The 22,567-nt window shown below is 48.0% G+C and overlaps 1 protein-coding gene across 5 annotated transcripts in view; it reads left to right on the top strand.

Moving 5' to 3' along the window:
• The first annotated feature begins 355 nt into the window (after positions 1 to 355).
• Positions 356 to 22,567, top strand: part of DHRS12 (dehydrogenase/reductase 12) — a 41,606-nt gene continuing 19,394 nt past the window's right edge. For 2 of the 5 annotated variants that reach the window (XR_005580497.2, XM_039473147.2), the window contains exons 1-5: positions 372 to 488; positions 4,971 to 5,104; positions 6,729 to 6,811; positions 14,266 to 14,358; positions 15,423 to 15,504. Coding sequence is in view for 1 of the 5 variants with exons in the window: in XM_039473147.2 (XP_039329081.1) it covers positions 433 to 488; positions 4,971 to 5,104; positions 6,729 to 6,811; positions 14,266 to 14,358; positions 15,423 to 15,504 (448 nt within the window). In the remaining 4 variants the exon portion in view is untranslated. Of the gene's footprint in view, positions 489 to 850; positions 5,105 to 6,536; positions 6,627 to 6,728; positions 6,812 to 14,265; positions 14,359 to 15,422; positions 15,505 to 22,567 lie in introns of those variants that run through there. The other 3 variants (XR_005580500.2, XR_012514358.1, XR_005580501.2) reach the window with 3 other exon arrangements.

Genomic DNA, 22,567 nt, shown 5'->3' on the forward strand with positions numbered 1-22,567 from the left:
ACACCAATTCGACGCAGAAAGCTTTTAAATATCATAAGCCTCGTCGTTTTATTCCACATGGTTTTCTAGGTAACCACATTCCAGGCGGTGCGTGGCAGGGCCATCCACGCCTCCTGGCCATGCCCAGCGGGAAGGTGTTCTCTCAACGTTGCTGACGCCGCATTTCAACCACGAGGAGACTGTGGACCTCGACTGCGGCTCCCCGCAGGAGCCGTCCGCCCTCACTCCACCTCTGGGGCTGGGGCGGAGTCGACGGGCCGGCTCTGAGACCCTCCGCCTTCCCCGCGGAGCAAGGCCCCGGAAGCCGCGGCTCTTACATAACCCGGACGATGTCAGGGCGGGCGACTCCCGGGAGGGCGGGACCAGGGCGGAGGCCGCGCCAGGGCGGGGGCGCCGGGAGCGCGGCGGGGCTCGGCGTGCGGCGCGCCCGGCATGTCCCTGTACCGCAGTGCCGTGTGGTTGGTCAAGGGGCTGCGCGAGTACACCAAGTAAGGCGGCGCGGCGGTGGGTTGGGGGCGGGGGCGGTGTCCCGGGCTGTCACGTGGCCCGCCGCGGCGGGGGCGAGCGGGGTTGGCGGGAACGCGCCCGCGGCCCCTTCGCCCGCTCGCTTGATGGACTAAGGGAGCCCCGAACTACTGGGGCGCCCGCCATCCAGCGGCCCGCGCCTGGGCGTGGGGCGGTCGCCAGTGTGCAGCCCCTCCGCGCTCGCGGCCGGGACTGGAGCTCGAGGGGCGGGACTGTGGCGCGCCCAGGCCCAGGCCCGTCCCACTGACGTCAGGCGGCCCCGGCGCCTCCGAGCCTCCTGGGCGTCCCCTCGGCGCCCCGCGGGGTGAGCTTCGGCTAGTGCCTTCGCGGTGCTGCTGGCGGCGTCAGCTGGGGCTGGATCTGAATCCCTAGCCAAGGGTCTGTCTTAGCAGCTTCTTCCTCTAAGAAGATGCGGCACCTGGACTGCGACCTCTGGCTCCATCTGGCACTTGCCAGCCTGCGTCCCCAGCCGGGGTGGCTCTGTACCCAGTGTGTGCTTCTGGGTAACGGTGCATGGTGGCTTCGCCGCCCCCTGACCACGCTCAGTGTGCCCTAATTGGCTCTCCACCTCATTGTGGTTTTTAGAGGTAGCAGGTTCCTGTGACAGAGGAGAGATGGAGGTTTTATCTTAGAATTGATTAGGCTAACCAGTGGCTCTCAACCCTGTCTGCCCATCAGAATCACGGGAGGATTAAACGTACCAGTTTTCTGAGCTAGAGAGGTTCTGAGATTCCTAGAGATTCTGATTCAGTGGGTCTGCACAGGGGCCGGGACGCATTTCGTCCAGATCCCCCAGGTGATTCTCATCTCTGAGGCTTCTTCCTGCATTGGGGCTTTTTCGGTTCCCACGGCAATCTGGCCAGCACGCCTAGGGGAGGTAGAAGTTGCAACTCCCTTCTCTTCACCCCACATCGTTTTGGGAAAAGTTCAGCTGGAGCCCCTGCTGCGGAGAATGCTGGGAAGGTGTAGCCGTGTGCCCTGTCCCACTGCTTTTAGGAGAATACAGGGTCGGCCTCTTTCTTTCAAAGGGTGTCCTCTGGCAATGACCATTCATTGCTGGATCTTTCCACATGACACAGCATGAAAGCTTGAGTCAGTTTCCAACCCGGCGTGGGCCCCAGGGAAGGCAAGCTGTAAAAATCTCTCCCAGGACTCTTTCGCTCTGATTGCCCCACCTTGAAGGGAAGGTGAGGCCAAGGGGCCCAATCCAACACAAATTGTGGGGGAGGGGAGGGGAAGGCGGTTGGCAAACTTAGGTGGGTTTTCCCCGCTGTTGTGAATTTAGTGACTGGGAGAGAAGAACAACAACGTTATTTTGACTTCAGTGTGCGAGCGAGGAGTTAGGGTTTGCAGCGTTTCTCTTGGCACAAGGATTTTTATAAAGCCTCCCTATTTTGGGTTCCTAGGCAGCAGGATCTAATCATTGTTTCCTAAACTTTGCTGAACCTAATAATTCCCTGGGGCAGTTGTAAACAGACTCCTAAACCCTGGGCATGTATAGATGGATCCTGAGCAAGTTCCATATTTGGGTAAATTGAGCTTCTGGAGACAGGGATACTTTTGAGCTTCCCCCCGCCCCCCCCAATCCCTGTCCCCTCAGGTTCAGGAAACAGTAAGTACAGACGTCCTCTCAGCTTGAATCAAAATCCCCTGGAAGGCATATGAAACCGCAGGTTGCGGAGCAAGCACTTCTGAGTCTGCCGGCAGGGCATCTCCAACAAGTTTCCAGGTGCTGCTGATGCAGCTTGTCTGGGCGCCGCCCTTTGGCCCCGAGGCTGGGTGTTGAAGAATGGAACACCCAGCCTTTGGTCTCATCTCCTACCTTCTGGTGACCTTGGGAAAATCATGTCTGTCTGTGTTTGAAGAATAGAGACCGATGATATCTAGAATTTGTGAAAATAAAATGCTTCCCCAATAAGGGGCAGAGTACATAAAAGACAAGTTTTACCACTAACAACAGATTGGACCAGGACGAATTCTTGTATGGAAGGCAAGACACCCGACAGAGGACGGAGGGCAGGGGCATGTCCTGCAGGCCAGGCCGGTGCTGCCCGCTTGGCAGCACTCCCAGCATGCAGTTTGAGGAAGAGGTTTAACCCAGAGAAGCCACCCTCAGCAAACATTTGTCTCTAATACGGATCAGTGTGGAGCCCAGAGGCTAATGTCCCCTTTGGCTGGGTGTCACAGAGAGAAGCCTGTCAGCTTCCTGCCCCTGGAGAAGGGCTCTGAAAGCCTGTTCCCTGTGGACTGCTTTTTCTCTGGCTCTATTGTATTTGGGAAGTTCTCACTCATTCCCCACAATGCCTCCTCCTAGCTAAGCCCCTATTCATTGACTCAGGCCCTTGCCTCTACCGGAAAAGCCTTTCACAGAGATTCCAGGGCTCACATCTGTGTATAGGGGGGAAAAACTTCCAGTTTCCTCTTTGTTTGTAGTTTAAAATGCTCAAAGTCCCTACTGATTTGAAGGCTTGGAGGCCAAATGAGCACAAGTTTGAACATGGAAGGTACTGTCATTATTAATAGTAGTAATAATGTTGGCCAGGTGCAGTGGCTCGTGCCTGTAATCTCAACACTTTGGGAGGCCGAGGCAGGCAGATCACCTGAGGTCAGGTGTTTGAGACCAGTTTGGCCAACATGGTAAAACCCTGTCTCTATTAAAAATACAAAAATTAGCCGAGTGTGGTGGCGGGTGCTTGTAATCCCAGCTACTCAGGAGGCTGAGGCAGGAGAATCACTCTAACTGGGGAGGCAGAGGTTGCAGAGAGCTGAGATCGCACCACTGCACTCCAGCCTAGGTGACAGAGAGAGACTCCATCTCAATAATAATAATAATAATAATAATAATGTCAACTGCTAATTATTGAGCTCCTAATATGTTCCAAGTACTGTCATAAATGCTGCCCAAGAGGTATCTCTTATTATTCCCTATCTGCAGATGAGGAGATATGAGCCCAGAAACGTTAAGCCAACACACAAGATTGCACAGCTAGTAAGAGGCTGAACTGTGACAAACGCAGGTTGTTCAAGCCTTTGTTATTAATATTTTTTAGTTTCAAGTCAACCTTTCAGGAAGGCTTTGGAATAAGAAATCTTGCTTGCCACTCACAGCAGAAGCAATGGGTAGGGTGTTGACCTCATGATCTCTTGACCTCATGATCCACCTGCCTTGGCCTCCCAAAGTGCTGGGATTGCAGACGTGAGCCACCACGCCCGGCCATGGGTAGGGTGTTCTCTAAGCTGCCTGGCATGTTCCGGTGAGTTACAGATGGTGCAAACGGGAACATTTTTCTTGTTCTCTTAAGAACATCTGAGTTTACTGAAACAAGTGGCAATGCCTGCCCTGTGGCAGTGACTTTCAAACCAAAACCCAAGCTCATAAACGTCCTTTGGCCTCTTCCCCGAGTGTCCAGGGCATGTAACTGGCAGTTGTGCTGCACCAGGGCATGGAGCAGGAAGCCAGCTGTTGGCTATCCATTTGTGACTAGGTCCTGTGGGAGGGCTCTCGGCCTCTGTGGAGCCTTGAGATTACAGTCCCATTCTGCACTACTGGGGAGAAATCTCTTGGCTCTGGGGTAGAGATGCAAGCTGTGAGACGCCAGCCTGCCTGTGTGTGGGCATAGTCTGCCCTCTGGGCCTCCTGCTGCCAACCCCACCCTTCTACCACCACTGCCTTTAGCCAATTCATAGCCAGGAAATACTAGGAGAGTAAAGGTAGAGAGGTATTTCCAAAGGAATGAGAGAGAGAGAAACGGTTAAGGAACTCATGGTTGCATAAATCCAGTATGATGCCTTCGTGCAAATCAGAGAACGTACCTCTTCTGCAATACGCTTTTCTATCACCTGCCAGAACGTTATCATAATGCAGTTACAAATCTCCTATCATTGTGATCCAAATGGCACTCCCTAGTGCTATGCAGTGCACACCCTGTGTCCCTGAAGGAGCCTTGGCTTCCTCTGCTGGGTGCAGAGCTTAAATGACTCTACCTTCCTCCTCCTTCATCCCCTGCTTGCAAATCTCTCCATCTCTCCAAGTAGACAAGGAAGGCTATCTGTCCTGCAATGCAATAAGCGCAATGCAAATGGTCTCCTAAGCTTCCCAAAACCTGCCCCTCACAAAAGGGAAAAGAGCAATTCATCTGTCAAAGGATTTTTTTTCTTTTTGCCACTCCCCAGTATCGGGGCAGTCAGAGGAAGACAATTTGGATGCCAAAGTGTTGGAATCTCCAATATTTTCAAAAGTTTGGGAAGCTAATGGCCCAGGAAATGCAGGCCCTGAGATGGTGATGGTCGTGAGACCAGGGAGAGTGAGCGAGAAAGGAGTTTCATGATGTTCTGGGAGAGGCAGAGACAGCAATAATGCCCATCCTAGAATTCGGCTTTCTTCTGCAGGGGTTTGTGTTCCTCACTCCTTACAGCTGGTCTTCTTGCCGGTCTGCTGTTTCTAGGAGTGGCTATGAATCTGCATCTAAGGACTTTGTCCCTAATGACTTGGAGGTCCAGGTTCCTGGAAGAGTCTTTTTGGTCACTGGAGGAAACAGCGGCATTGGCAAAGCAACTGCCCTTGAAATAGCCAAGCGAGGTGAGCGGCTGCTAACACGTGTCCACTGAGCCCCGCTGTCAGACTGTGGCTGGTCCACCACTGAGGAGGGCACCCTGTGTCACAGGCAGGTCAGGAAGTCCTGGATGGCGATCCCGTGGTTCTGGGCACAGGTGCCAGCTTTCTGAGCCTTGAGCTAGAGGGGGCTAGAGGAACAGGAGCCCTTTCCTCAACACTTAATTAATTCACGAGAGAGCTCGGGTTCTGCGCACGTGTACCGGTGTTTTCTGATTAAGAACAGTGAGGGGCTCAAACAAACCCTGAACATCAGAATCCCCAGTGGAATTTAATTTAAAAAAAAAAAAAAACACCTGGTCTCTAACTCTTGTCTTCTCAATGAGACTCCCTGGGGATGGAGACGGGAGGGGGAGCCTGGGAGTCCACCACAATTTGGATGTGGATGGTAGTTACGAACCAATGCCCCCAAAATACCTGGAGAGAGGAGTGGGTGGAACTAACTTCCTCCTTGCTGGTGTCCAGCCTCCAGGGCTGGAGCAGCCTCCTGCTTCCCTCCCCTAACTTTGATGATAAAGAGGCGCCGCAGGTGCCTGTAAAGTCTTCAGTCAGCAGAAGTCTTCCTCATGGGTGAATGCCAGAATTTCCTGCACGAGCTCAACTATCCTGGGTCACCAGTTGGCTCTGCAGTGGCTAGAAAATTTTCCTGCAGCTCTCCAGAGCCTCTTCTGGAAAATTGGATGTTCCAGCAGAAGGTGGGGAACTAGGTTGTGAATTTATCACTTTTTAAGATGCTGAAGATGTCTTCTTTTTTTCCTTTCTCTAAATCCAAGTTAGGCGTTTTTCAGGGGACTATTATATCATTTGAAGCTTTATTTAATTATCTGCCAAGTCAGGGAGAGGATTAAGTATGTCTTAGCAGCTGGGAACAACTGAAGTGTGGAGAGGAGGGGAGAGGACAGGGGCTAGTGGTGTGGTTAGCCTGTAGCCTCCAGTGAAACAGACCCCATTTAATCAAGGGGGTGATTTTTAGTAGAGAAGGCAGACTCCATAATGATTCCTTCTTAGCTGCCATGACGAAGATGTTCTGCTTTAAGTTGACCTTGATTGATGATGATGTGGCATTTGCTGGGATAATATGAGGGCTGCTGATGGATTCAACATTCAGTCTATACTTGAGTCTCTACTACATGCTAGGCCAGTGATCTTCTACTTTGCCTGAACATTATATCACCAGGGAGCCTGTAAAACATACTCAGACCTGGGCCATTGCCTGGATCTTTAAAAGCTCCCTACGTGAGTCTAAAGTGCAGCCAGGTTTGAGATCTCCATGCCAGCTACCATGCTAGACGCTAGGGAGGCAGACGTGACCTGGATCAATGTTTCTTATCCTTGATGTGTTCAGGCCCTTAAAAAATTGGGATGTTCTCCCAGAAGCACTGTCAGCGCAGATAGGCAAGAAGGTTCCGGTACCTCCCTCAGGATCGCCTTCGCTGCTCTAACTGTGGGAACCATCCATCTAGGTTTAACAGAAGGGTGTCAGTTGCAGGTATTCTTTTTGTGAGCCCCTATGTCTTGATTTTTCATTTGGAAGAGCTGGTTTCTGTAGCGCTCGCTGTAACTCACAGATGGTTTCACTGAATTCCACCAGGTGGCACAGTTCACCTCGTTTGTCGAGATCAAACCCGAGCAGAAGATGCCAGGAGTGAGATCATCCGGGAGAGCGACAACCAGGTGAGCAGCTCCTCACCCCTCCTGCTGGGTTTCCTCGCCTCCATGGTCAGCTGTGAGGAGGCTGAACTCCTGCCCGTGTTCCCTGAGTTGGCGACGGCTCGTGCTTGTGCTTCTGCTTTCGAAGCAGCCTCAGCCAGCAGAGAGCTGCGCCCTGCTTTTGAATGGCTAGGTGTGACCCAGGGGATAAGTGGGGCGCTCAGGCTCAACTGCACAGCTCTGGGCTGTCTGTGAAACCAGCAGAGTCCAGTAGGCAGGGGCCCCGTTATGCTGGACAATGATAGTGCCAGGCTTCTCACCTCAGAGGGAGCCCACACCAGCAACAGTAGCAAGGGTCACCTGTGTGCTGCAGAGCCCCGCATTGACCCTGTGCCTTCTAATAAAGAGAAACCGCCGAGAGCATTTGGGTCCTGATGAGAGCTACTTTCTGACACAAGCTTTCAGAGCTGCCTCACGTTTTGTGGTCTTTCTCTTCTGAGAGAGCTGGAACCAGGACTGGCTCGTGGGGCTCAGTGCAGAATGAAAATGCAAGACCCTTGTGTAAAAGTTATTTAGGAATTTCAACACAACCAAGGTGGAACTTTAAACCAAGATTGAGGCCTGATTGCAGGGCCTGTGCATCTGTATAGATCGTATTCCTGTGATACACTGTGCAGCCATGAGGCTGGCCCTGGATGGAAAACCTTGACCCCTGCCACCAAGTGGAGAGAAAGGACCCTCAGTCACCATAGCTGCTCGCTCACTGTCACTAAGGAACATCCTCATTCCATTCCCATCTCTTCCCTGGGAGACCCCACAGTTGGAAGGCTTGTAGGAGGAGCTGGGGAGGGACAGACAGTACCCCTCCTCAGGCATGGACCTTGGCCAAAGAGAAGAATGTCCCCATCTAGGATGGAGTATTTTGCATCAGCTTTGAGATAACATTTTCACACCAAGTGCCTGTTCCTTTCCCCTGCTCATGGAAATCCCCAGTCTCATGCCATCAGGTGCCTTCCAGAGGCTTCGTGCCGGCAGTGAGCGTGAGGGTCTCTAAATCTCCCTCTAATGTCTGCAAGTGCCGCTGTGATCGGTGGGCTGCAGTTCTCGAGACTGAAAGCTGGCTGGCTGCCTGCTGATAACTTTCAGTGGTGCTGCTGCAGGATGCAGCAAGAATACAAATCTCAGGCCGCCGGCAGGAGGAGGTTTGCCTGGATTCCTGCCTGCTGTGGTGTGGGCCACAGGCTTTAAAAAGTGTATTTAAATGGAAAACGATGATAGTATGGATCTGTTTGTAATATCCAGCCAGGCTTATATCCAATGCCACCATCTTTAGGAGGGGTAAAGAGCTGAAAAGGGGAGCGAGCATGTTCCTGGACTGGGGAGGAAACAGGCCCTTGCCTACTGCCCCCCTCACCTCCATGCAGATGCGCTCGGTGGGATTTGAATGCACACGCAGTCACTGCTCTCTTGGGTTTATAAGTGGCCTCCAGCACTCAGAGGTGGAGCGTGTGGGATGAGAGTCCCAGGCTGCCTATGCCAGTGCCTGTGGCTTCTCTGACTCAGTGTGTCCTCCAAGCTCTGCCAGGGATCAGCTGCCTCTCCATGCTTATGAAGAGGCCCCACTCCACAGCCTCATCTGGTTTACCATTGGTAGGCAGCCCCCGCACAATATCATGGTACGCAGGAGGAAGTTGAGCTCTGATAGGAGTCTTGGTTTTGCCCTTCCTGCCCTGTGAGCTTGGGCAATGTTCTTAGCTTCCCAGAACCTTCCTTTCCTCATTGAAAAACAGGGGTAACTTGACTTTATTGGTTTTTAATGTGTATTTAAGGGTGAACTGTATGCCAAGCAGCATGCTGGGAGCTGGAGACACAGGTGATTGGGACAGACACAGCTCCTGACAGTCTTATGCAGGATAAAAGTGATTAACAAGCAGTTTCTTTGAAGTGTGTGTGCCTGCCCTGGGCCTGGCTGCTGTGCTGTGTATCATAGTACAATGGGTTGGAGGACAAATCATATGAACCCCAAGGTATGTGTTTCTTCAATTCCTACAGCCAGATAGCTTTTGGCAGGGTTTGACCAATGGCAGGAATTAGAGGAAGATTGGCAGGTGGAAGGAAGGTGGGGAATTGAGATATTAGCTTCCCTTGTGACGGCTGAATCTCCTTTCTGGTTCTTCCTTCTGGTTCCTGGGCTCAGGCCACGCTGCATTCCCCCTTTGTTCCGTGAGCCTAGGGCTGGTGGTAGTTTCCTGCTGTTACTAATCTCTGGGTTACTTCACCAATCCTGGCTGAGTTCTCATCTTCCTTAATCACCTGGGAAATTAATCCCTGCATTCAATTCCCTCTGTTGAAAGAGGTGTCTGTCAGACGTTACTGAAATAACAAAGTGCTACAAGATGGGACGCTCAGGGTGTCCTAAGAATAAACAGCTCTCAATCAGTAGAAGCAGCTACTATAATTATTGTTGGTATTATCAGTCTTGTGTATGCTAATATTATTACCACTCCCAACCTTTCATTCCTTGCTTCAAGTTTGTTCTGTTGAATCAGTGCTTGGGCCTTGCTCAGTGGGAGGTGGAAGCCTGCAGGCCCCCAGAAGCAGACGAGATGTGTGGTAGGGCAGTAAGGGCCCTGGAGCAGCTGGTCCTGCCTGCATAGTTGGGTGAACATCAAAGAAAGAGGATCCCTCGGGCAGGAGGGTCTGGGTGAGGTGTGCAGCAGACCAGCTGAGCCAGGGAGCGCAGGCACCAGGTAAGACTCAGTGTCACGAGGGAATCTCAGCTGCTTGTGCATGCTGGCTTGGTAAGATCAGGCATTTGGTCTTATAGGGAGGTGAATATCATGCCGAGGTGATGTTTGCAGAGAAGTTATGTGTGGCCTAAGCTTGGGGGAAGGAGTGCTGGTTACTGTAGAGCAGCCTCCCAGCTCACCAGTCCACCGGACACGATCCTCCCAAAGGGCCTGGGGGAGAAACAGCGTGGACGTTTCTTCCCAGGCTTCTGGTCGCAGTTCAGCCCCACCTTACTTCCTGGCTCCAGACTTTTGTCTAGCAGTTACCCTCATGGGCAATATTTTAAAAAAAACAGTTCTATTTTATTTATTATTTTTTGAGATAGGCTCTCATTCTGTTGCCCAGGCTGGAGTGCAGTGGTATGTTCAAAGCTGGCTGCAGCCTCAAACTTCTGGACTCAAATCTTGTTCTGCCTCGGCCTCCCAAATAGGTAGAACTGTAGGCACATGCCACCACACCCAGCTGGTTTTACTTTATTTTTTTGTTGAGTTGAGGTATTGCTATGTTGTCCAGGCTGGTCTTGAACTCCTGTGTTCAAAGAGTCCCCCCACCTCAGCCTCCCAAAGTGCTGGGATTACAGGTGTGAGCTGCCACACTTGGCCAACCTTTTATTTTAGAATGGTTTTAGATGCACAGAAAACTTGTGAAAATAGTACAGAGATTCCCATTTGTCCCTAACCAGTTTCTTCTTTGTTAACATCCTGCGTTAGTGTGATTCATTTGCCACAACTACTAAACCAATATTTATGCAATATTAAAATAAGTTGACTTTATACTTTGAGATTTCCTTCATTTTCTCCCTAATTTTCTGTTTTTATTTCCTGATCCCACAGGACATTACATGTCTCTTTAGGCTCCTCTTGGCCGTGACAGTTTCTCACACTTCCCAGTTTTTAATGATGACAGTTTTGAGGAGTACTGGTCAGGTGTTTGTGGAATGCCCCTCGTTTGGGATTTGTCCGATGTCTTTCTCATGATTACACTGGAGTCGTGGGTTTTAGAGGGAAAGATCACAGAGGTACAGGTGCCTGGGCGACGTTTTCAGTCCTGCAGGTCTCCTGATGTGGCTGGAAGGCTCTGTGAAAGCACTTAGGTCTTGTGGGGGATTGACTCCACCAACATAACACGCTGTGATAAAAAATGGGTTTCTACTCTCCAGCTCCTCCAGGCCAGTGCAGATTTCTAGCTTCTTGAGAATGGCTGGTTTGGCTTTCCAAGACCTCAGTGTTTTTATGAAATCCTGCCTCGTTTCCCCAGAATGACTTCTACTTAACAAAGCACCTCCATGCACGGTTTACCGTGTTGGTTGCGGGAACTGCTTTGACAGCAGATCAGTCCCCATGATGTCACCTCATGACTCCTGGGTCACACAGCCACTGTAGATGGTGGCTCGTCTGCAGAGAGGATCCCAGTTGAGTTTTATTTTGTTCAATTTCGGTAACCACACTTGTATCACAGTTGGGGCCCAGTGGCTCCTAGGGTGAGCCTTTCCACTGTGTGGCTCTGCAGATTGGGACTTTTACACACATTCACTTGTTCCCAGTTCCTTCTCCTGGCCACAGCAGACTGCTGGCCTCGGCCTCTGTGTGCTTTGTGGCCTCCTGTTTCACCTCAGAGGAACACAGATGGTTTTCTTCCTCTTTTCATGGTGCTTCATGTCACCAGCTCCATGGCTGATTTGTCTAGGACAGTGTGATTCTCTCTTCCCTGCTGCTATCTCCTTTTCACTCTGAGACATCTCAGGCACTTCCAGGAAGCTCAGAGAACATGTGGAATGTTTAAAGCAGAATTGGTTTTAGTTCACTTGAATTTTGTTGCTGTTTAAACTTGAATTCAGTATACATGTTACACAGCACTTTTTGGTAGGAGGGAGTTTAGGGTGGTTGCAGGGAAGGCCTCAACATGGTAGGATTAGGTGTCTAGACTCAGTTTGCAGTCATTGGTACAGGCTCCCGGCTGACTCAGGTATGACTCAGCAGCCTTGTTCACTCTGGCTGGGTAAGGGCCTTCACAGACATTTTAGAAGAGAATAGTTCTGTATGGACAACATTTTTCCTGTCCTTTGAAGGCAGAGGAATATTCAGTTGGGCCTGGCCTAAGCCAAATGTGGTGTTCAACCTGACCAGACTTTCTGAGTCATTAAAATGTGGAGTTGCTTCTGTTTTCTCATTTGTCACAGGTGAGAAAACAGTATGTTTGAAGATCAGTAGAAAGAAATTCTGACTACAGCTTTGGGTTTTATAGCTCCATTAGTGGGGAAACTGAGGAGCTGTGGCTCTTGCGCAGATCCTTGTCTGTAGGTTCAGTCCTTGGGCTTGGGTGCCTGCAGCAGCAGGAATCTCTGCCTTGGGTTACTGATAAGTCACATATGTCCACTGATACTCAGAGAGGATGCCATTGCATTCACTGGATGCTAACAGTGCAAGTTTGGACATAGGTACTGGGTACAGAGAAAAAGGTTTAGACAGCCAGGATCCATTGGTCAAATACCATGCATATGACTGTGTGTAATACCATAAGGAGAAAGGGCGCATTAGACAGGGTCCCTTACGGAGTTCTAAGTCTCCTGGGGATGCGGCTGTGTCTAGTGGTAACCATGATACAAGGCAGAGATTGAAAAGCGTCATGAGCAGGGACTAAGGGTCACAGCAGAAGTTGTCATCTTATTTATGATGTGCCTAAGATAATGTCTTAAGAGCAAAGTTCTGACAAAAAATGATCGGCAGCAGGAAACTGACATATCCATCTAAAGGTATGTTATGTAGTCATTAAAAGGAATAGGGTAGATTCATGTATAACAAAATTATCTCCAAGACCTTTTGTACGTCCTGGAACTCAGCAGCAAAACAAACAACAACATAACTAATAACCCAATTTTAAATGGTTTAAGAACTTGAATAGACATTTCTCCAAAGAAGATATACAAATGGCCAACAGGAGCTGGGCAAGGTGACTCATGCCTGTAATCCCAGCACTTTGGGAGACCGAGGCGGGCAGATCACTTGAGGTCAGGAGTTAAAATTTTTAGCCTGGCCAACATGGTGCAATGCTGTTTCTCCTAAAAATAAAAAAATTAGCCGAGCATGATGGCACACACCTCTAGTCCCAGCTACTCGGGAGGCTGAGGCTAGAGAATCGCTTGAACCTGGGAGGCAGAGAGGTTGCAGTGAGCCAAAATCATGCCACTGCATGCCAGCCTGGGCAACAGAGTGAGAATCCATCTCAAGGAACAAAACAATAAATGGCCAACACATACATGAAAAAATAATGTCAGTAGTCATCAGGGAAATGCAAATCAAAACCAGAGCGAAATACCACCTCACACCTCTCAGGATGGCTATTGTTAAAAAAACAAAAGACAAAAAGTGTTTGTGAGGTTGTGGAGAAATTGGAACCCTTGCATACCGCTTGTAGGAATGCAAACTGGTGCAGCCACTATGGAAAACAGTATGGAGGCTCCTCACAAAATTCAAAATAGAGCTCCCATCTGACCCAGCAATTGCTTTTCTGGGTACTCACCCAAGGGAATTGAAAGCAGGATCCTGAAGAGCCATTAGCACTGCCACACCCATTGCAGTAGCATTCACAGTAGCCAAGGTGTGGAAACAGCGTAAATGTCCATTGACAGATGAATGGATAAAGAAAATGTGGTACAGACATACACACATTGGAATATTGTTCAGCCTTAAAGGGAGAGAAATCCTGCGATGACGTGGATGAATCTGGAGGACCCAACCTAAGTTAAATAAGCCAGGTACAGAAAGACAGAGAGTGTCCGACTTCACTTATGTGAGGTAACTGTAGTACTCCGAATTCATAGAACCAAAGAGTGGAATGGTGGTTCTAGAGGCTGGGGCAAAGGGAAAATGTGGAGTCACTATCAGAGGGCACAAAGTATCTGGCAAGGTGAATATACTCTAGAGGTGTGCTGTGCTACATCTACCTAGTCGGCATGTGAGAAATTTTGTTAAGAGGGTAGATCTCATATTAAGTATTCTTATCATAATAAAATTTAAAAAGTAGGCAGGGCACAGTGGCTCACACCTGTAATCCCAGCCCTTTGGGAGAGCGAGGTGGGTGGATTATGAGGTCAGGAGTTCGACAGAAGCATGGCCAACATGGTGAAACCTCATCTGTACTAAAAATACAAAAAATTAGTTGGGCGTGGTGGCGTGTGCCTGTAATTCCAGCTACTTGGGAGGCTGAGGCAGGAGAATCGCTTGAACACAGGAGGCAGAGATTGCGGTGAGCTGAGATCATGTTGCACTCTAGCCTGGGAGACAGAGCAAGACTCCATCTTGGAAAAAGAAAAAAAAGTAAAATGTGTTTTTACCACCATAAACTAAAAGACATATTACGTGAAAGAGATAGAGGTAGAAGAATGCATAGTCTGATCCTATTTGTGTGTGTGTGTGTGTGTGTGTGTGTGTGTGTGTGTGTGTGTGTGTATGCATGTATGTATATTCATCTTAAAGATATGTATTGTATATATAGTGTATGCTTAAAATATTTCTGGATGATTTACAAAAAACTGAACAATGGTTTATTTTTGAGGAGTTGGATTGGTATTTTCTGTTTTATATCATTTCAAAGTATTTGCTTTTTAAAAACCATGTACTTTTAAAAGTAAAAGTGCTAGTTCATATCTTTTTAAAACGGGTTTATATATTTTTTGCTTTCTAATTTAGAACATTTTTCTGCACATCGTGGACTTGTCTGATCCCAAGCAAATCTGGAAATTTGTTGAAAAATTCAAGCAGGAACATAAACTCAATGTTCTGGTGAGCTTTGTAAACATAAGTGGAGAATAAACTGTTGGCACATTTTTTTAGTCTGTGTGGATGTGGACGAATATGTATGTTCACGTGTCTTTATGGAAGAATCTTAGTAAGACTGTCTTATGCTTGGACCTGTTCATGTAATCAGATTTACTCACTGGATCTGAGAGGAGACCAATGTGGTTAGATTAGTAGGGGAAGGAAGGGGACATCCACTGAGTATTGTGGGAGGATAGAGATGTTCCATTTTTTATAAAATGATTTGTATATAAATATTTCTTGGTTCTGTAGATTTGGGGATTGGTGTATTGAAATTAGAAGCTCTTTTAGTCCAAAAGAATACCGACTGTCGGCATGCAAATCTTTTAGTAGCATAATCACCACAAAACTCCGTGGGGACCCTGGGTGGTCTCAGATAGAAAGGTGCCCGTGTGCTCTTCCCAGATGCTCCGCTTTGAGCTAAGTTGCTTTTCTATCCAAAGAGTCTCTGATGTGCTCTAAAATGTTGTCCCAGAGTCTGGAATTGTGCTCTCCAGTGTGGCTGTGAAGCATCTGAAATGTTGCTAGTCCAAACTGAGATGTGCTGTAAGTGTAAAAACTAGCAGGTTTCAAAGCCTTAAAAAAAAAACCTATGTATTCCATCTCATTAATATTCTGTATGGATTACATATTAAAATGATGCTATTTTGGATATATTTCGTTAAATATATTAAATTAGTTTTACCTTTTTCTTGATACCTTTTTAATGTGGCTACTAGAAAACTTAAGATTAGACACTCTGATAGGACAGCTGTGGACTAGATGAATTTCCAGAGCACCCTCTCGCGAATTAGGTTGCCTGGCCAAGCCCTCTCACTCGGTGGTCTTTGCATAGTTCTGTGGCTGAGTCCTCTGCGCAAGTGGTATTTTCCTGTAAGGGGTTTGGAATGAAGAATGAGTTGAGCAAATTGTCATTGTCACTTGAATGTTGAGAAAGAGCTGGTGGTGGGGTGGTAGAGGTGTGGGGTTGGAAATAGGTCTTTTGGCCCTATTTTTCTTTATTTTTAAATGGGAACTATAATTTTTAGATCAATAATGCAGGTTGCATGATCAATAAAAGAGAACTCACAGAAGATGGACTTGAAAAAAACTTCGCTACCAATACTCTGGGTAAGTACAAGAAGTTTTCTTATTTGTTTTTAGGAAAATAAACATAGAATATACCGTAGAAGGATAAAAAAGAAAAAAACAACATTGATCAAGTTTTTGGGTTCTGGGTCCTGGGCCTGATGACATTTGCTTTAAGTTTATCCTGAATCGTATTTATTTTTCTTCATAAAACACTTTCTCTTTTCATGTTTCTTATAATGGGTGTTGGTGCCAGAAATTCTTAGTATTGAAGTGTTTATTTCCTAGGAAGCTCAAGGCTCTTTATAGATATTATTTTGAAGAGGAGAGCAAGTTCAGCTTAAGTGTTGACTGTAAATATAAAAACTGCAGCCAAGGGAACTTCCAGCCAGGGCTGAGGAAGGCGCATCCAATGGGCAAGAAGATGAACTGAGAAGGGTACTGGCTAGAGCACAGATACCTGGGCCCTGGTTGCTACTCTGTAATAACAGAGTAAAGTCGTTGTATACCAGGCCAGTGGCTCTCAAGGTGGGATTCCCAGACCAGCAGCATCAGCATCACCTGGGAACTTGGTAGACAGGCACATTCTTAGATTCCCCACCCAGATCTACAGAATCTGAAACTCTGGAATGAGGCTAAGAGTTTAAATCCATTTTGACAGGCCTTCCAGATGATTCTGATGCACACTAAAAATTGAGAACTGACGTACCATGCTGTTAGTCTCCTTGGATTTTCTCCTTGAGCCAAGGGGTCTGGAGTAGATGATCTTGTTGCCTTTCAGTTTTGAGATGCAGTGAATCTAAGACTCTTCCCAGGACCTATCCTACTTCTTTGTAGTGAGGGGAGTGTTTTAATTAAGTACTGTTCTCGGTCGCAAGATGGATGGCAGGGGTTTGGGTGGTTGTTGGAGTCACTGGGGATATCCACTATATAGCAACCCTGTTCCCAACCAAGAACTGAGCAAATTGAGGAATGAGCCGATGGAATAACAGTTGAAAGCCAGTATATCACTGTTACTGACAAGGCTGGTTGAAAGGCATGGCTCAGTGCAAGAGCCAAATGGGTTTCCTCATATGGAACCCAAGAATTAGAAGGATTCATCTACCTGGTCACCTGCTCTTCTTTCTGGGGAAGAAGAGCAGGACTCCTCCCAGAAAGAAGAGAAAGGGAGGAAGAGAACTGAGCAAGCCCCACTCATTGTCCCCAAATTTACTGTTGTTGTTGTTGCTGTTGTTGTTGTTGTTGTTTTGAGACAGGATCTTGGTCTGTTTCCATGGCTAGAGTGCAGTGATGTGATCATGGCTCACTGCAGCCTCAAACTCTTGGGCTCAAGCAGTCCTCCCACCTCAGCCTCCCAAGTTGCTAGGACTACAGGCATGTACCACTATGCCTAATTTTTTTAATTAAAAATTTTTGTTGTTGTTGTGAAGGTGGCTCTCATTGTGTCGCCCAGGCTGGTCTCAAACTCCTGGCCTCTAGTGATCCTCCTGCCTCAGCCTCCCAAAGTGTTGGGATTACAGGTGTGAGTCAGTGCGCCCAGCCTAAATTTACTGTTGAAATGTGCTCCACTTCCCTGGCAGATGGAAGAAGGTCTCAGGGAGAAAGGACTCACCCTAATTGCACTCTCTTATCAAGGAAAGAAAGACTAGGAGTGGGAAGATGCTTTCTCCCCAGTGATGAAGTTGCATTTTTTAAAAGAAATACCTGGAAGCATGTATGAAATGACACGTTTAGTACAAAATATTTTCATCACTGACTTTGTTCCACATGTGGTATGCTTGCCGAAATTACCAAATATACCAAAATGTGGGGTCATGCTAGAGTTTTTTTTTGGCTCACAACTCGATGGGACAGCTGAGACTCCCAGAGTGCCACAGCTGGCCCCTCAGGTGCTATTTGGCAGAACTGGTTACATAATTTGCAGAGCCCAGCACCAAATGGAAACGTGAGGTTCCATGTTCAAAAATTAAGGATTTCAATGCAGCAACAATAGAGCATTAAACCATGCAGGGTCCTTCCGAGTGCTGGGCTTTGTGTGACCTTGCAGGATGAAGCCAGCTCTTTCGCTCACCCATCTGCCCACCGTCTGACAAAATTCTGCCAAGTGTTTACTGCCGGGGCGTGAGTGAGAGTTGTGTACACGTGCACGCGGGCACGCACACACACACACACACACACACACACACACACTCTCTCTCTCTCTCTCTCTCTCTTTCATTTAGTGCTATGATGGAAGTATTCCTACATTACAGATAAGGAAACTGAGGCTGAGAGAGATTGTTTCACTTGCCCAAGGTCAAGTGGAGAAGCCAGAGTGTGAACCTTGGTCTGACTTCCACCACAGCCCATGTTCATCACCAGTGCACAGTTCCACCCACCCCAGCATGTCCTCCCTCACCCCATCATTGTGTTATCCTAAATAAGTGCTAAAGAGTACTGGGAGTGGATGATCAGCTGAGCCAGGGGAGGCTGGGGCTGGGGGCACCTCTCAGAGAAGCCCAAAGGTTTTGGAAGGTGAAAAGGAAGGTAATCTGAGGAACTTGACCTTGCTTGGGAACATAGACAGGCTTGATAGACTGTAAAGGGACTGTCTGTTTGATTATGCAGCTGATTATGTTGCACCTTTGTAAGAATCCAGCCTGCGTCTAAAGGCCTTGCTATCTCTCCATTTTCATTTCCTATTTGTGTTAGAAGCATCTTATTGATCATTCCAACCTCTCTGAGAAGCGTAATAATTCTCAGGCTTGGATATTTATTCATCTCTCAAGCGAAAGAAATAGTACAATACACAAAGAGGCATGCCAGCACAGAGGGGGCAGCTCCATGGGTCTTTGCTTGAGAGATGAGGAGATACAGAGAGGTTAAAGTGCCATGATTCCTCAGCAGAACCAGGCCAGACAAAAAGCCCGGACCTCTGTCTGAGTCCTGGGAAATTGCTGGCTGCCTTTCTAATATGAAACATGTTTTCCTGGCCTGATTATGTAATGTGGGATAGGTTGTTTTCTATTTTCTAAGATTCATATGAGCCGTCAGAAACATTTGCAATCTCCAGCCAAACACCAGAAGGTTCCTGATACTCTGAGGAGAGCATAAACCTCAGCATTTGCAGGATTTATCACCAGATCCTAAGGGTTTTGAAGCTGGTGGAATAGTTAAATGCAAAATGCTTTCAGCGCCCATGCCTGCACACAGCTTTGTTGAGACATCACAGTGTATGAATTAGATAGTTTGGAAAGAATAATTCTTAACCTTTTGCAGGGTGGGTGGGGCCCGGAGACGTTTTCATAGCTTATTCTGAGGGACAAAAGCGAGCTGCCCTGGGTGGGTTGGTGAGCAGATGAGCCACAGAGAGGGAGAGACCGCAGGAGACAGCTTCTGTTGGGTGACTGTTCTCACCCCTTTGTTTCAGGTCTCCTCCAGTCACATACGTTTTCCCTGTTAGCATTCAGTGGCATTAAGAGTCCATGAGGAGTGAAGACAGATGGGAGGGGGAGGACGGGGAGGCTGAGCTAAGTGCCCTGCTGGCAGCCTGGCACAGCCTAGGTTAGCAGATTAAAACTCTCACCCACATCTTAGCCTCTCTCACCACAGGACACAAGACGAGGACACTGATTCTATCTCTACCAGGACAGCTGCGTCACCAATTAATTGACTGTGATAAACAGGCAGTGGTGCCTTAGCTCTTTGGCAGAAGGAGAGGAAGTTTGCCTTAGGTCACTTTGGAAGGAGATACGTCAGGAGACAGAGTGTTGTCTCTTGACATTCTGTTACGTGGCGCCCTCCTCGGGGGCACGTCCCAGTGCCTAGTGAGAGCTGCTGTTCGACACGGGGACCCCAGGTCCAGAGACGCCTTCATAACCACAGGGCACACTGAGCACAGGCCGCCTGCTCTGGGCTGTACTGAAGGCTCTTCTTGGATGCTCTCATTCAGTCTCATAACCATTTTACAGATTTTATAAATGAGGAAGCAGGCTCAGAGGTAATCTGAAACCAGTTTGTGATTCACTTCACAAAGGACAACAAAATGGTGATTGGGGCATTTTTAGTGTAGGGTTGTATCGTTAGCTATTGCTACGAAAAAACTCCAGAATCTCAGGGGCACACAGCGATAAGCATGCATTTTTGCTGACTCTTCTGCAGACCCACGGGGCAGGCTGATCTCAGCCGGGCTCAGCTGTGTGTCTCCAAGCTGCAGGTTTGGTGTGCAGTGTATGCCAAATGTCTTGTATCCTCCTTGGACCAAGCTGTACTCTCAGGGCAACGGCAGAGGCCCAGGTGTGCAAGCAATTCCAAGCCTCTGCCTGCATCCAAGCCCCTGTGATTAACTGGATATCAGTAGATATCCAGTTAACCAATCCAGAAATCAGTAGATATCCAGTTAATCAAAGCAAACAATTTCACAGAGCCCCAAATCAAGCATCAGAGAAATACGCTTCTCCCACAGAGGTGGCGAGGAGAGAATGAATATTGTTGAACAATAATCTGCCACAAGATTTTTTTTTTACATTCTAATTCTTTGAAAATGGATCATGTGAGTTTAATATGGTAACTATTTATTAATCAAAATACCGAGTGAGCAAAGGCACCTTATTTGTTCCATAAACTTTTTTTTCTTTTTCTTTCTTTTTTTTTTTTTTTTTTTTTTGAGATGGAGTCTTGCTCTGTTACCCAGGCTGGAATGTAGTGGCACCATCTCAGCTTGCTCACTGCAGCCTCCATCTCTTGGGTTCAAGCAATTAAGCAATTCTCCTGCCTCAGCCTCCTGAGTAGCCGGGACTACAGGTGCACACCACCACACCCATCTAATATTTTTTATTTTTAGTACAGATGGGGTTTCACTATGTTGGCCAAGCTGGTCTTGAACTCCTGACCTCAGGTGATCCATCTGCCTCGGCCTCCCAAATTGCTGGGATTACAGGCGTGAGCCACCATACCTGGGCTGTTCCATAAACATTTATAAAGGGTCCATTTTATGCCAGATGCTGTGGCCAGTTATAGGGATCGAGAAATGGAAGGGACTGCTGGCCTTGTTGGGGCATTAGACACATACACAATTTCAGTAATCATATGGTAAAGTTCTCTCTTCATCCATGAAGGGAGATTGGTCCGGAGACTCAGAGGAAAACAGAGAACAGTGCTTCCCAGGCAGAATGCTTCCTTAGACAGGGCATGCGTTTGGTGCCAGGCATTCTTACCTGTCAGTAACCTTCACTCTGAGCTTTCCTCACACACCGTTTTGTTCCTAAGATCTCCTTCCAGGTCACAAACCTTCAAGGCTACCAGAGAGGCACAGATCCTGGGAAATAGCACTGTAGAAATGGCAGGTCATGTTGTTTAACATCCAGATTCCTTAACCTGGAATTGCAGTCCTTTGTTAGCAGACCCCACCTCCTATCCAAAGGTATTCCTGTTATTTTCCTACACGAACCCTCTAGCCATCAGCCCCTTTCTTTGGAACTTGCCACTGGCAGTGCCACCTCCCTGCTTTTGTCCTGCTGCTCCCCTACTGGGAATGTCCCCGACCTGAGTAACTTGTACTGCTCCTCTGTGACTCTGCTAGACACATTCCTCCCCACCCAGAGCCTGGTCAGGTGCACCCCTCTGGGCTCCTGCAGCCTCCTTTAGTGTGCCTGTCATGGCTCAGTAGAAGCCACCTGCTGATGGGGGAGTTCCTTGCACAGAGCGTGGATCCTTGAGGGTGGAATCCACCTGGCTCTCAGGAGGTGCTCAGTCCCACTGGCTGCGCTGACTAGGGCTGTAGTCCAGCTCCTCCGGTTACCTGACTCTGAATGTCCTCAGACTCCCCACGCCGTACTTTCCCGTTCTGTAAGATGGGGATGGTGATACTTTTAGGGGCCAGAAGTGAAGATTTTAAAAAAGACTTGTAGGTTATTTAACTCAAGAGAAATAACCTGTGTGCACACAAAAATATGCACATGAATGTTATAGCAGCTTTATTCATAATTGCCTGAAACTGGAGTCAGCATAGATGTTCTTCATGTGGTGAATAAACTGGTACTTCCATTCAATGGAATGCTATTCCGCAATAAAAAGGCACAAAATGTTGACATACAGAACAATGCGAGTGACCCTTAGGTGCATCAGCCAAAGTCAAGCCAGACCCCAAGGGGTGCAGGCTGTTTGATTCCATTTATAGGACATTCTGGAAAAGGCAACCAAGGGGACCAAGAAGAGGTCAGAGGCTGTTGGGGTGGGATTAGTGGGTGGTGAGGAGCAGGACCGTGTGACTGCAAAGGACTGTGAGTGGCTGTGAGGGAAAATCTGGGGTGATAGAGTTCCTCGCAGTCACACCACAGGCGAATGCATAGTTACACAACTCTGCATCTGTCACAGTTTAGAACTGTGTACACACACACACACACACACATAAATGAGATTTTACTTTATGTTAAAAAAAAATTAGGCTGGGCAAGGTGGTTCACACTTGTAATCACAACATTTTGGGAGGCCGAGGCAAGCGGATCACCTGAGGTCAGGAGTTCGAGACAAACCTGACCCACATGGAGAAACCCCGTCTCTACTAAAAAGAAAAAATTAGCCAGGCATGATGGTACATGCCTGGGAGGCTACTTGGGAGGCTGAGGCAGGAGAATCGCTTGAACCTAGGAGGTGGAGGTTGTGATGAGCTGAGATCATGCCATTGCACTCCAGCCTGGACAATAAGAGCAAAACTCTGTCTCAAAAAAAAAAAAAAAAAGATATATGAACAAGAAAAAAAGAAAGCATTGTAACTTTCAGCACAGTGCCTGGCATGTAGTGAGTCTGTTCCATCGTAAGAGGAGTATTATTCATTATGATTGTTTCTTGGTGCTCTTCCTCAGTAACAAGTGAGCTGCTGTTGGGGAGACTGTGTTCTCTCCAGCTTGGGGTAGGGGCAGATTTCAGACCACAGGGGAGGCTGGTGGAGTCTGGAGCTTCTAGGAACCCTCTTTCCCCTCGACCCCTAGAAGGGCCTTTGAGCCCCAGGTGAGGCTGTTGGTTTAAACTGCACTGGGAGCCCTCCTAAGGAGGGACAATGAACAAGCCCAGAAGTCAGATCATTTTTCCTTTGATTTTCTGTTTTCTGCCAGCGATGGAAGTTGCT

This window comes from Saimiri boliviensis, chromosome 16 (genome assembly GCF_048565385.1).
Source record: "Saimiri boliviensis isolate mSaiBol1 chromosome 16, mSaiBol1.pri, whole genome shotgun sequence".
Taxonomy (NCBI): domain Eukaryota; kingdom Metazoa; phylum Chordata; class Mammalia; order Primates; family Cebidae; genus Saimiri; species Saimiri boliviensis.